Below are 14,346 nucleotides of genomic sequence, written 5' to 3'. Positions count from 1 at the left end.
CACCCCCGTCACTAGGCCGTCACCACTCATTTCTAGAAATATTTACAAGTATTAGTATTCATGGTTGACTATTGTTCTTGTTTTTGCATGTTAAAGATAGCATATTAACCATTTCAGCTCATGGATCAACTTTAAATTATGGATTTACAACTGAGAATAGAGAGTGGGTTTTGGTTTCCAGACAGTTGAATCAGTTCATGTGGACTCAAAGTTTAGTTGGAGAGCCCGTCAGTCTCAGCTGACTGCAGGTATCCTTGCCCAGGTGTCCTGCAGGTGGGTGATACCTGCAGTCAGCCGTCCTGTTTTCACCAAGCCCAGAATGACTGAAATGGGATACCTTATGGTTGGGACCAAATTAAAACACCAAGGAGAGGCTAATGGAAAGCTGAAAGGTCTTTAATGGATGCTTTTGTTCAAGTGATTTAGAGTTTGTAGCTAAGAATTTTTATCATTTGGATAATTCTTTTGATCCATCCAAAAAAAGAAATTTGGTGGTTTTCAGGGTTTATTAACTCTGCTAGGTAGAATATTGATTAATTGCCTGGGCTTTACTTTTGCACAAAGACTCAAATTGGATTTAAGGACAGAAGAAGCAGGGCTGTTATTTTATTAGCCAAGAAAAGTGTCAAATGATGAAAAATATTACAAGGTGCTTGTTTGTTAAAGCGTTAGAATTCACATGCTCATATTTTTCCATTTACTATCACTATGGGGGCAGAAAAATAAAAATTAGTGTAAATTTAATTACTCTTATCGATTACCTTGAAGCTTTGTATTCTTTAATTTTGTATTCCAGGAAATAAATAAACTTGAAAAAGACATTTCTTGTGTGGTGGTCTTGTGTTCCTTGTTTTGCGCCTCATATAGATCCACTGATAATAAGAACATAGCTATAACTTACTTCTATAGGTTCCGTTTGTGTCCTGTTTTAGCGCATTGAAATGAATTATCCAGCAGATGGCAGCATACTGAAGCTACGCCAAAGAACGTAGGCTACGTAACAGCGTGGGACCATGGGTAGACGTATAAGCCTATGTGTGTAGCTTTGTATTTGCGAAATGTTTTGCAAGCTCTGTGGCTCTTTGAGGAATGGTCTTACTCATAAGTGGCTCTCCTAAGAAAACTAGTGAGTACCACTGAACTACATATACAGAATAACCAAATCCAGGGTATAAATAAAGCAGAATTGGGATCTTGATATTAAAACTAAGTAAGATCATATAGACTGGACTGCTGGCACTGTAGACTGGATAGCATTTTGCCGCTCATCAGTCTGCCGTCATGTGGGGATATCCAGTGTTTAGGACATCTTTTCAAAAGGCCTTTTCTCTTTTCTTTTGGCGCCTCTCAAACTTGTCGCCACTCCTTCAGTTTGTGAATGGGTCGGTCGGCTTGGTAACCCGCCGGGGCATAGCTAGCATTATAACTGAAGAAGCCAATCGGGTGAACAGCAAAACTTTTTCAAATAAAACCGTGATAGCCTGCTGTATTTTTTATTTTTTTACATCATATATCCTTAGATGACTAATGTGAATTTACACATTTAAAGGTACCGTTTTGCATAACTACAATTCAGAGTACCACAGAAAGAATGTTAGAAACCCTTCCAGACTTAGGACGTCCTTAGCGGTCTATTCCGTTGCCTACCAACACGGGGATCGCCAGTTCGAATCCCCGTGTTACCTCCGGCTTGGTTGGGCGTCCCTACAGACACAATTGGCCGTGTCTGCTGGTGGGAAGCCGGATGTGGGTATGTGTCCCGGTCGCTGCACTAGCGCCTCCTCTGGTCGGTCGTGACGCCTGTTCAGGGGGGGAGGGGAACTGGTGGGAATAGCGTGATCCTCCCACGTGCTCCTCACTGCCAGGTGAAAAGAAGCGGCTGGCGACTCCACTTGTATTGGAGGAGGCATGTGGTAGTCTGCAGCCCTCCCCGCATCGGCAGAGGGGGTGGAGCAGCGACCGGGACGGCTCGGACGAGTCGGTTAATTGGTCATATGCAATTGGGGAGAAAAGGGGGGAAAATTAAAAGAAACCCTTCCAGACTTAAAGAACAATACAAGTACAAAGTACAACAAAGTGATTGCTCCAATGTTCGACATTTATTTACAAAAAAGCACAACAGATTGTAATTTACAGTCACAGATGAGGAAAAACATTTTTTTCTGAAGAGCTGACTGGCAGCAAATGAAGACTTATGCATAGTCAAATAGTGAAATCATGAATGAGCTTTACTTCTTTTCCTTTAGAAAGATCTCTTATTAGAAATAAGGTTAACTTATTTCTGAGTCGTGGTCAGGCCAGTTGTCTTTAAAAAGCATATATTGCTGATGAAACACTTCAGACCCTTCCCACCAATGCATTTAGGCATCTGGATATAAACGAGCAATTGTTGCTCTGACTGTTTCTTATTGGCCGGTCCGATCGGTGGGCTGGTTCTTCCACAAGGGCTCGAGGATGTGCTCTGGAACCTTTTCCATGGCGATCTGATGAGATGGAAAGAGGTTTGTGCAAGAAAAAAGGTGCAAAGACTGCTGCTAACAATGTTAACTAATACTCTAGAGGATGTGTTAAAAGCGACTGTTTTCATGTGCGCAACTTTGCAACATTGTTTTAGAATAAAATTATTACAGCTTAAGATCCCTACAGTAACCAATGATGTTCTATCCTGAACAGAAATACACCTGTCTATAGAAGAAGGAACTAGTGCCTCACCTTGGACACCTCCATGGCTACACCTTCAGGGAGATTCCTCTGAATGTATTCAAGGTACACTTGTGCCGTTGAGCCCGTTAAACGAGAAAGCTAGAAAGGAGAGGAGGGAGATGTCAACTAGGGCTGAACAATTAACTGATTTTACATCAGTGTATTCATAGGATTTCAAAGACTGCAATTTTCAAATCAGCAAAGCTGCAGTTTTCATAGGATACAGTTCATTTGAAGTGCAGTCATTGCATTATGGTTAAAACGCCATATGAAGTTGCCAAGGAAATCTTGCTTTTTTTTTTCCTTTTGTCACTCGCATCCCATGCACAGAGAGATTGCTTATTCAGAAAAACACCAAATGGAAAGAAACACCCACTGATATTTGCATTTTATTTTTTCGAGCCCTTGTGTGAGTTCGAAAGCGGGCGCAAGACTTAACGGGGTGAAAAGTGGATGCTTGCACCGGGCCTTTCTTGTGCATACTAGTTGATGCAATTCTGCTGCCGCCACTGCCGGCGGACAAACCTCAATTGCACAAGCGTTTGAAAATGTTGCTTCATATGAGAAGGACTTGAAGGCACCAAGAAATAACGACCATAGTACTGTGAAGGTTTATACTGTAGGTAAGGCTGGTTTTCCAAACCTGTTTACAATTTTAGTCATTGCACACTTAATATTCTGTAGAGCTGCAGCTTTTTAAATCATCCTATGGTTTTCATTTATATTGAACTGGGAAGTAGCTCTGGTATTATGATTATGCTAAGAATCTTTTTCACATGTATGTAAAAATGTTTTGCATGCACTCTTTAAATAACTGAAGTGAACAGAAAAAATATTTCCAAGTCCAAGCTACATCACCTCAATGCATCGGTAGTGTGTCCTCATCTCATACTGGACCATGTGTTTTTTGAAAATGTGGACGGACTTCAGGAGTGTTAACCTTTCAATGTACTTAGGGGGTTCAAAACTATGGTAGAAGAAGATCATGAAAGATAGTTAGGGGAAAAAAGCACATTGTGACAAATTGGCGTCATTGTTACTGGCAGTTAAGCAAGTGTTTCTCTTAAAAACTCACACTTTGTCAAGAGTGATTCCTAGCTCTTTAGCCGCCATAGTGGCAAAGAATTCATAGCTGTCCAAGACCGCCCTGTCGTGACCTTTGACCAACACTGACACCTTCTGGAACAGTGTATCAGGCTCATCTGTAACTCTGATCTAAAACATAAAAATATATATTCGTTATGAGACGAGTGCATCTAGACTGAAATGACTGCCTGACACACATTATGCTTGACTTTTGAGTCAAGTCAAGTTAATTTTATTTGTATAGCCAACAAATGTAATGCAATACACAAGCTGCAGTCTGATTTCATTGCTCTGTGACTGATCCACAAAAATAGCACAACTTCTGAATACCAGGCAGTTGGTAATTTGTGTAAAAATTTGTGTGTACAGATAGTAAAAGGGAGGATTTACTGAAGAAGGGGATGAAAACACAGCTCCAGTGTGGAAGGAAGTACTCCATCTCAGCGGGACATGGGAACTGTAGAGATAGAGCATAATCTATGATCATCATGCCAATGTAATTTGTGAAATGCACTGAGTTAATATTCGTGTTCCTCCTGCAACTACATTTTAATCACACAGCCCCAGGTTCGGCTCCAAGTCTGTCCACGTTTTTGCGTCCATTGCGTTTCATTCCTTATAATTGTGGCCAACAATTTTAAAGCCCAATTCATCAAAATAAACATGTTTCCAGCCCGACATAGGTGCCATGGTTTGAATGACAGCCATTACTGGCAACATTTTTATTGCTGTTTTTTAGGGAAGACTTTCACTATTTGTAATTTGAATTAAACAACATTCAACATGAAAGGGCCTGATTCGATCCATTCAAACCCTCAAAAATGCAATGGGAGATAAGGAGCTGTTTAAACTTTTTTTTTTATCCTGCCACCAGTGCACTGGTGGGGGGGGGGGTTTAGTCACGGAGGCCTTGTTATGGCCTGTGATGGCCTGGCGGCCTGTCCAGGGTGTCTCCCCACCTGCTGCCCAATGACTGTTGGGATAGGCTCCAGCATCCCCGCAACCCTGAACAGGATAAGTGGTTTGGATAATGGATGGATGTATGGATTCAATGACAGTTTATCTCTCCTGTGTACAACAATCTAGACTAGCAATCAACTGATGATGACTGGCAGTATGGCTATTTGCTGTTTTAAATTATAGATAAATGCATGCATGGGCTATTGTGAGTAAACAAACTTCCAACAGATTCTAATTACAACCACCTTTATATTAAGCATAGTTTATCTTTTCCGGTATCCTAGTTTGCATTTTGCTGAACAAGCCTTTTAGAAAGAGCGACAACGCATGCCTGAGGGAGAAATTTTAACGGGCTCATTATTTGCAGTTTATCTGGATGGGCTGCTCGGGTTGTATGTTTATGTGTCAATGACAAATCTAAAAAGAAACGGTCAAAATATATTACCCCCAAATGATGTGAGTTCAATACTTCCATAATGCATTAAATAAACAAATGGTTACGACATGTAAATTGTGAGCGCCATACATTTAGCAATGGCTGTTGACAACACTGTAATGAACATTTAATGGAGCAAGTGGTAAAACACAAATTCATTTTTAAATAGAAATGAGAATTAGGTCGTGACTTGATAAGTCCAATCGTCGTACACTCGGGTTACTGAAATGTTTTTGTGATACTGTTTTTGCCCCCCCCCCTTAAAGATTTTTCGATTTGCAGTACTAAAATATTTCAAACGTTGAACGAATTTAGAAATGAATTCAGGGTTTAATTAAATGCTATGGGAACTGGAAACCAACCTTTCATTCACATTCTAATAAATTTGGGGATTTCGATTTGTGAGACCAACCAATTTAAGCCTTTTGCTGAACATTCCGAATATTAAGGGCTAGGTCATAGCAGATGTAGTGGGGGTGGCAATTTTCCTGTCTCGCTTGAGGACAACATTAAACGGCGGTCAGAAATCAAATTTTCAGAAAACAGATGGGAAAATCAGTTACTTACCGAGTTATTCTACAATCCCTATGACCGCCACAGGCGCTCAAACCCTTTGTTCCCTGAAAATAACAAGCTCATTTTACACGAGTTGACCAAAGCATCCTCAAGAGCTAGCGTTAGCAAGGACCCCGGACAGGCTGAGAGAACAAACAACCGGCTGCTACCCTTCAAACAAAAACTCTTATTGGAAGAAACTTTTAGTCTATCATTGTGCAAAAATAGATAAAATAAGTTGATACCATACCAATTTTGTGATTCCAACAAATATCCTTGCTAGAGAGCAAACGGCTCGTCTGTAAGCCATGGGGGCAGCCATGATGTTAAGCAAAGAGTGATGATTGGTCAACGCTGCCCCCAAGATGTTAAGCGAAGAGTGATGATTGGTCTACGCTGCCCCAAGCGTGTAGGAGGATGAACCTCCTCCTACTACTACTACTTTCGGCTGCTCCCGTTAGGGGTCGCCATCCTCCGTTTGGGGAGGTAGAACCTCCTACAAATGAAGTATTTCTGTTGAAAAATGTACGTTTCCATACATGTGCGCCACGGAAGATGACGATAACATCCGGCTTTATTAACCGCTATCCAACGAGTATCTGACATAGACGGGGGGGGGGGTAGCAGTGAGTCGAAAGTTTTAAAGTCCCTTTTAAAAGGGAAGGCTTAGAGGTTCGTCAAAATATTTTTTGAAGGACGACAGATGAGGTGAAGACCAAGGATTTCTGTTTATACTAAATTCGTACATTTCAATCACGCCCTATGTGACCTTTGATTAACAGACCGGAGGCAGATTAGTGGGTACAGAGTCATGTGTGTGTCACGTGATACGGTAGCTGGGCCCTGCCAGTGTATAGCGGCAGGCGGAGGCAGCGGACGCACGGGCGAGGTAAGCGATGGATTTGCCGGCTTTTGGTAATAGTTATACAACACGTTTATACCACTCTCCGGCTATACCGTTGCCCCGGGGACCATTTTTATCAGCAGGTCATCAGTATTTTCCAAATTTTATCATAAAAATTCATCCGGTTAACGTGCTAGCCGTAAGGCGCTAGCCGAGTTGCCAGCAGCGGACAGAGCCAGTGAGTCTGAGGAGGCGCCGAAGATGGTGGTTCGGGTTCCCACAAGCCAGTTAGCGCAGCTATCAGTCTTTGTGGGTCTCTCACGATAGCCGCACAGACTGTATCGGTCGTGGGGAGCGCAGATCGTCGTAGCACAGGGCAGATACATCGACGGAGGAAACCCTGAGACCGCTGACACGTCTGTTTCGCCTCCGATGTGCCGTGGAACTCGCGGGTCTCTTGTTATGTCCCAGTTTTCGCCAAGCTAGCCGGCTAAGAGGCTACATGTTGATGAGTGTCTCTTCAATTTTGGCCCCGTCGGACGCGCTCCCTGCTGCTAACTGAAAGGCAACAGTTGTAACAGTATTATGAAGTGGAACAACTGGAATTATTTGATTGTTTATTTTAAAGCAGGTTTCAGGGGGATTTTTTTTTATAATCCACAGCTAATTATTTCCCACTGGTTTACATCGGCGATCCAGCTGTTCTTGCCTTGTTGATGGCACTGTTCCGTCAGATCCATGAGATATCCGAACCTCATTTCACATCTTTAGGTGACCGCCGGGCCGGCCCACCTATCTACCTTGGCCGTCCGTGTTCCCCTCTTTACTTATTTTTCTCTCACCATGTGCTATTTTGTTATTTTCTTCGGTTCTTTTTTCTTCTTCTTCTTCTTGGAAATGCTGTCCCCCGCCCTCTTTCATTTCTCTCTATTTTCCTTGTCTGTTTACAACACTTGCTGTTTTCCGGCACTTACTCAGCGAGTCTACTTTCGGTACCTGACGGTGCCTAGTGTGCTAATATAGATGTTCTTCCTCTTTTCCATTCTCTAGCGGTCTTTTCATGGGATCCCCCGACGTGGATCGATAAGGTTAACGGGCGGACGCGATGACGTTGCCGAATGAAGCTGCCCTCCTGTGGGCCGACAGCTGATGCCAGGAGTCCCTGCTTCTGTCAAGACAGCGGAGATCGTGTCGGGAGGAAACGCGGCCCAGAAATGGAAAACCGAACTGGACGAAACTCGTCTTGAATGGAAACGAGAGAGAGAGAGAGAGAGAGTTCGAGAATAAGAATGGATGCAGTGTCAACATAGCAGTGGATCGGGCACGACTTCTGCGTGATTTAGTATAGACATTATTCCGGTATACCGTTACCTGGTCGTTGGTTAACCATCAAATGGGCAGCTCGCTTGACTGGACGCATCATCATGACCTAAATTCGTACTTTTTTATTTTATTTCCGTTTATGCAGTCAGATATCTATTAGGTGTCGTCCAGGGAGCTTATAGCCTTCATAATTCTACATGCACAGCACAATGATGTGCTTTGTGTGTGGTTAGAAAGAAGCTCGGTGTACTATCTACCCCCCCTCCCCTTTTTGGCACACGAGTCTATCGGAGAAATCGCTCTGAGTGCCTGAGAAAACTCTACTATGCACCGTGGTCCCTATCTCAGTGACACTGATCTGACCTCCTCGGCAGAGGAAAGGACGCGCTCATAATAACGTCCCCCCCCCGCACCACCACCTCTACCGAGTCGCGACCTCCTGGAGGGTGCCCCCCCCCCCCATCGGCCAGGGTTTTAGAGTTTGGGGGAACCTCCTCACGGCAGGGATGTTCGCCGCGGTGGAGCATGGGCCGGTTCTCTGCAGCGACTCCAACATCCTCTGCCTGTCCTGGAAGGGCCGAGTACCGAAGAGCGAGAAGGAAAAGCCGGTGTGTCGGAAGCGCTACTACGAGGAAGGCTGGCTGGCTACCGGTAACGGGAGAGGGGTTGTCGGGGTCACGTTCACCTCCAGCCACTGCAGACGGGACCGGGCAACCCCGCAGAGGATTAACTTCAACCTCAGAGGGCACAACAGCGAGGTGAGTGAGTCACGTTTTTGGGTGTCCCCCCCCCCTCTGCAGAGATGGACAGATGTCAAATCATTATTGATATCCTTCTAGTACTTCCAGAATGAATTGCATGAGCTCTCATCATTAGTCGTGATGAGTCCTGTATCACATCACTATATCAGTCTCAATGCCATCGTGAACTGTCATTACCAAAGCCCAGTGCGCCTGTCTTTATTATCAAATGTATGCCAGCATCTAAAGGTAGTGGAAGGATTACTTCTCAAGCCTATTACCTTTTTAATGTGTATTTCCTTCAGTATTTGGCAAACGCAAGAATTAGTTGAGCTCTTAGCCTGTGTTTTCTGTTACTGTGGGTCAGATGGACCAAGGCGCAGTGTCAGCATTCCATAAGGCAGCTGACTGGAGAGTAGATGGAGCCCCACCAGGGTTGACTGAAGCGCAGCGGAAATGCTGTTAAACTGTGCCCACTTGAACATGCTCCAAATGCTGATTCTTGTCCGCCGTGTTGGTGTTTGCAGTGATGTAGATGTAGTGCAGGGTAAACCCATCCAAATCCAGTTTACCCACATTATTATTTGTTAGACCAAGTGTGCTAACCTTTTGAGCTGATGTAAATCTCTTAAGATGCAAAAAATGACGTTAAAGTCATGAGCAGCAGAAGGATCTAAGTCACCCATTTTTATTGTCAATAAGGGGGTCTCATTAAGAAAGAAACTTAGATTCAGAGTTCTGCCAATACGGTCCGTTTTATTTGTCTCGTGGCTGAAATTATGTTAACCTAGTTTTGTTTTTACTCTGAAAATACTGTGAATACCCTTGAAATAAGGCCATGTTTCTATTTTAACTATTTGTAGCAGCCGTTAAAAATCATCATATGGCCTATTTTGGGAAGCTTTTCCACTCTCATTTAAATTTCATAGGGAAGGGAAAAAATACCCTTCCTCAATGTCCTCCTCCCTCATTCTAACATCAGTAATGAAACGGATAAAGTTCTTTTTCACTTCCCACTCCATATTTGATATAGAGCAATAAATAAACGCTTTGGGAACTGTGAAATCCATCATTTGTCAGTTCTGTGCATAATGCACTGTCGCTGACAGGGGGGAAATTACACCTATTAATGAATTCTGTCAGGTTATGATGGATCTGCTCACTCACTCACCACATTATACTCCATCTCTGATAAGAGGAGGCAGGAATATCATACACACAGTGCCCGGCAGGCATCCCAATCTCTCAGACCGGCTGGTCAAATGGACAGTGAAGGAACCCTGGTCACTAGTTATTAAGCATTCTGAAACCGTCCACTGCCCAGATATGGAGAGGCATATGTGTTGAATTGAACGAATTACTCCCCCTCTATATCTGTGTTAAAAACACTGCAATACTCTTTGAAATCATTGAGACGAGCAATGTGAGTTTGCGCTTTACAACCTTTCTTTGATTCCAAAGTCGCTTGTTCAGGAGTAAATACAATAGTGTCCTCTGACAGTCCCGTCCTCTAAACCTCAGCTCTGGCGTTGGAGACAAACGTTGTGGGCAACATGTGTCCTTTTACATAAATCAGCCCTGCATATGTTATAAAAGCGAACTTCAGAATGCCGTTAGCTCAACTTGTATAACTCAAGTCCTGCTTGCCATGGTTAGTATTTTCACTAAGCATCTCAAGTTTTGGCAATTGTTCCTGATGGTGGCATCAACTAGAGTATCCTTTTATCATTTTAAAGTAGCGAAAGTTGAAATGGATGTAGCTTTTGAACTTTGGCCACTATAGACTATAATACGTAAGGGAGAATCTTGAGCTGTTAGGTTTAGGTTAAGAACAGGGAAAATAAGGAGAGAGGGCACTGCATGTATAACTAAAAGGGTTGAGCATTGCATTAGTTCTGCTAGGGTTAGAAGTTCAATTCCCATCAAGGCCTGAGATTCTAAAAAAATCTATGATGTTGTAGTACCAGGTGATACTTTGAACATAAGCTTCTACCAATTGGTATAGCCTATGTGCTTCTGAAGCTCAGCTGCCACTCTACTGTGGTTCCTATTCTTAGAGCTCTTAGGGTGGACATCTGAAGTCCATTTGCATTGGCACAATTTTTCCAAAAAGGGTAAATTTGAAATCCACATAGTTGATTTCTTGCCACAAATTTTCTCAGAATTGAATTTGGTGACAAATTGTGATAGGCAGAAAATTGTGATAGCATTGTTGTAAGCTTTACTTTGTTCTGCTATTCTATTAAAGGACCATACCAGTGTTTTTGCATGTTTTAGCCTGTTCACTACAAATCAAGTATATTTTGCATTATTACCGACCATTTTGCAAAGCATGCTGTAGTATTTTAGATTTGTTCAAGTGTGTTTTTCCTGCCTTCCATGCAACCCTTGGTTTCCATTCATTTTTTTCAGTACAGTATGAAAATCAACTTAAAAAGACTTGAAACTTGCTTTAGATAGCTAATCCATCACAATGAACATCTAGATGTCTTTTTTTTTTGACCACTTTTTCTCCCCAATTGTATCTGGCCAATTACTCCACTCTTCCGAGCTATCCCGATCTCTGCTCCATCCCCTCTGCCGATCCGGGGAGGGCTGCAGACTACCACATGCCTCTTCCGATACATGTGGAGCCGCCAGCCGCTTCTTTTCACCTGACAGTGAGGAGTTTTGTCAGGGGGACATAGCATGTTGGAGGATCACGCCACCCCCCCCACCCCCCGAACAGGTGCCCCGACCGACCAGAGGAGGTGCTAGTGCAGAGACCAGGACACATACCCACATTCAGCTTCCCACCCGCAGACATGGCCAATTATGTCTGTAGGGACACCCGACCAAGCCAGAGGTTAACACGGGGATTCGAACCAGTTATCCCTGTGTTGGTAGGCAATGGAATAGACCACCATGCCACCCAGACGCCCTGCCTTAATTTTTTTTGTCAAAGTTACATTATCATTGCAGTATAATGCAGCTGAAAGTGCAGATTGGTTTGAGAAGTTTTCCAGGGTTTTTGTATTGCTTTATGGCAATATTGGCTTTATGTGGGCAGAACTGCTTTTTGTGATTTCTAGATGAGAGCAACATGGAGGAGGTGAGCAAAGTCGTAAATGCAGAACAGGATGCCTCCCAAACAACAAAGGATGGGGGAGAGGAACTCGTTACTAAATGTTGTGTCACTTCCATCATGTGGACATTGATTGGGCTTAGAAAATACAATACAAACAGAAAAATACATTGCAAAGGTCAAATACTGGTGTAGGTTGAAGGCGCTGAAAGTTCACCATAGAAAACAGAAAAATATACTGTGCAGAGGTCAAATACCTGTGTAGGTAGAAGGCACTGAAAGTTCACCATAGAAAACAAAGAGAAAAGATGAGTAGCCAGGAAATACAGCCTAAGAGGTATTATCTAACAAATGTACAATAGAAAACATTAGAAATATTACCAGAAATGTATGCAGATCTGAAGACTGTTGCCAGTAGTAAACATAATACAGTATAAATTAGGTGTAGGCCATATGCTGAATATAGCCTGCACCACCAATGTGAGCTGAAATGTAAATAACTGACTATATAATGGTGGCACGGTGGCACAGTAGCAGCACGGTGGCGTAGTGGTTAGCACGGTCGCCTCAGAGCAAGAAGGTCCTGGGTTCGAGCCCTGGGGTAGTCTAACCTTGGGGGTCGTCCCGGGTCACCCTCTGTGTGGAGCTTGCATGTTCTCCCCGTGTCTGCGTGGGTTTCCTCTGGGGGCTCCAGTTTCCTCCCACAATCCAAGGACATGTGGGTCAGGTGAATCGGCCATACTTAATTGTCCCTAGGTGTGTGTGTGTGTGTGTGTGTGTGTGTGTGTGTGTGTGTGTGTGTGTGTGTGTGTGTGTGTGTGATGGCCTGGTGGCCTGTCCATGGTGTCTCCTCGCCTGCCGCCCAATGACTGCTGGGATAGGCTCCAGCATCCTTGAGAGCAGGATAAGGAGTTCAGATAATGGATGGATGGATGGACTATATAATGGTCAGAGTAGTTTGAAGATGCTGGTACTGGAGTATGCCCTTGTCGATGAAGCATGGGTATCATCCTGGACTATTGCCATTATGCAGCTGGTATCATCCCCCACCAACTGGATGATGCACTTAAGTCTGACTCTTTCTTGTGAGTTGGCTGACAGGTGGTCTAGAATTTGAGCATCCTTGTCTATCAGCTAAAACAGGAAATGCATCCTCTGTTGGGCATTGTTGACTATGGAGGTAATGTGTTCTTCCTCCCCACTTGAGATCTTTGGAGATGGCAGTTCCCAGGATCTTAAATCACTCCAAAGAGGATAAGTTTGAGACATTAATGTTGATGGGGCAGTCATGTTGTTTTTGGTGATGGGTGGGATTGCTTCTCTTGAAATTTACTAAGCTTCAGTTACTTTTACTGCCTTCGCAGCTACAAGCTCCAGGTTGTTTTGGCTGCATTGTATGCTGACTTTTTGCTGTTACATAGGAGGCCTGTCAGCGTCGCATCAACAGCCAACTTCAGGAGCTTCCTAAAGGACCTTGGATTACAGTCATTGCCTTAAAAGAAGTAGAGAAGCGAGTATGCATCCCTGTCATGCACCACTGTTGAGGGTCAGTGTATCTGTTGTGAGCTTCCTAGCCTCACACACTGTTTCCTGTCTGCCAGGAAGTTTGTGATCCATCAACAGATAGAGTTAGGCACAGTCACTGAAAGTTTGGTGTACCAGCAGCATTGCTGTTAATTTCATAGTTGAAACAAACAGTATGATGACATAGCCTTCCAGGAGTTTAGGTTAGTCATCTGCAAGTCTTTTTAGACCCAAAATAAAACTTTTCAGACAGATAATGTTCCCTTGGGAAGAATAATGTCCTTGGATGCTTTGATACTATTTTTAGATCAGAACTTCAGCAATGCTGCTGACCTTTTGCAGCAAGCATATCAGTAGAACCACTGTAAAATAAAGATGAGAATAGATGACAAAAATGAGTAATGCCTGCCTATCTGTCTTTATTTCTGATACTGAAGGATAATCCCCGAGGGACTTTCATTATAACAGATCAACACCTCATATGACAGTGAAACACTTTATTTCCTACACAATGCATTCAAACTTCTAACAGAATGAGGAGCTAGTTGCCATAAGTCCCCTCATTTTCTTTGAGTGCTGAACACCTGAGACAAGTTTGACAGGCACTGGTAGTGTGCTGATAAGAAAAAGTGAGCCAGAGTTCATTTTAGTGGTAAAGATAGTCCTATAGTGGCCTGTCGTCTGCCATCATTACTATTAACCAATCAGCCAAAACATGCAACCACCTGCATAATATTGTCTAGGTCCCCCTCTTGCTGCCAAAACAGCTCTGACCCATCAAGGCATGGACTCCACAAGACCTCCGAAGGTGTCATCTGGTATCTGGCACCATGACATTAGCAGCAGATCCTTTAAGTTCTGTAAGTTGCAAGATGGGGCCTCCATGGATCAGACTTATTTTTCCAGTACATCCCACAGATGCTCGATTGGATTGAGGTCTGGGGAATTTGGATGCCAAGGCAACACCTTGAAATTTTTGTCACGTTCCTCAAACCATACCTGAACAATTTTTGCAATGTGGCAGGGTGCATTATCCTGCTGAAAGAGGCCACTGCCATCAGGATATTCATTGCCACGAAGGGGTGTACTTGGTCTGCAACAATGTTTAGGT

General features: G+C 43.5%; 2 protein-coding genes across 2 annotated transcripts in view; one reads left to right on the top strand and one right to left on the bottom strand.

Moving 5' to 3' along the window:
- Window positions 1-2,077: 2,077 nt before the first annotated feature.
- mrps10 (mitochondrial ribosomal protein S10) lies at window positions 2,078-6,062 on the bottom strand. Its single transcript, XM_056294977.1, has 7 exons — window positions 5,991-6,062; window positions 5,753-5,805; window positions 4,180-4,246; window positions 3,779-3,918; window positions 3,562-3,670; window positions 2,713-2,802; window positions 2,078-2,483 (listed from the first exon to the last, which is right to left on the bottom strand). The coding sequence occupies exons 1-7, from the start codon at window positions 6,060-6,062 to the stop codon at window positions 2,406-2,408; spliced, it is 609 nt and encodes a 202-aa protein (XP_056150952.1). The 3' UTR covers window positions 2,078-2,405.
- A 2,351-nt stretch (window positions 6,063-8,413) lies between these two features.
- Window positions 8,414-14,346, top strand: part of tulp4a (TUB like protein 4a) — a 48,876-nt gene continuing 42,943 nt past the window's right edge. Inside the window, exon 1 of the mRNA XM_056294906.1 lies at window positions 8,414-8,665. Coding sequence (XP_056150881.1) covers window positions 8,414-8,665 — 252 coding nt within the window. The remainder of the gene's footprint in view (window positions 8,666-14,346) is intronic.

The sequence above is a fragment of the Lampris incognitus genome, chromosome 15 (assembly GCF_029633865.1).
Source record: "Lampris incognitus isolate fLamInc1 chromosome 15, fLamInc1.hap2, whole genome shotgun sequence".
NCBI classification, from domain to species: Eukaryota; Metazoa; Chordata; class Actinopteri; order Lampriformes; family Lampridae; genus Lampris; species Lampris incognitus.
The sequence above is the reverse complement of the archived record's forward strand: the minus strand, read 5'-3'. Positions and strand labels throughout refer to the sequence as shown.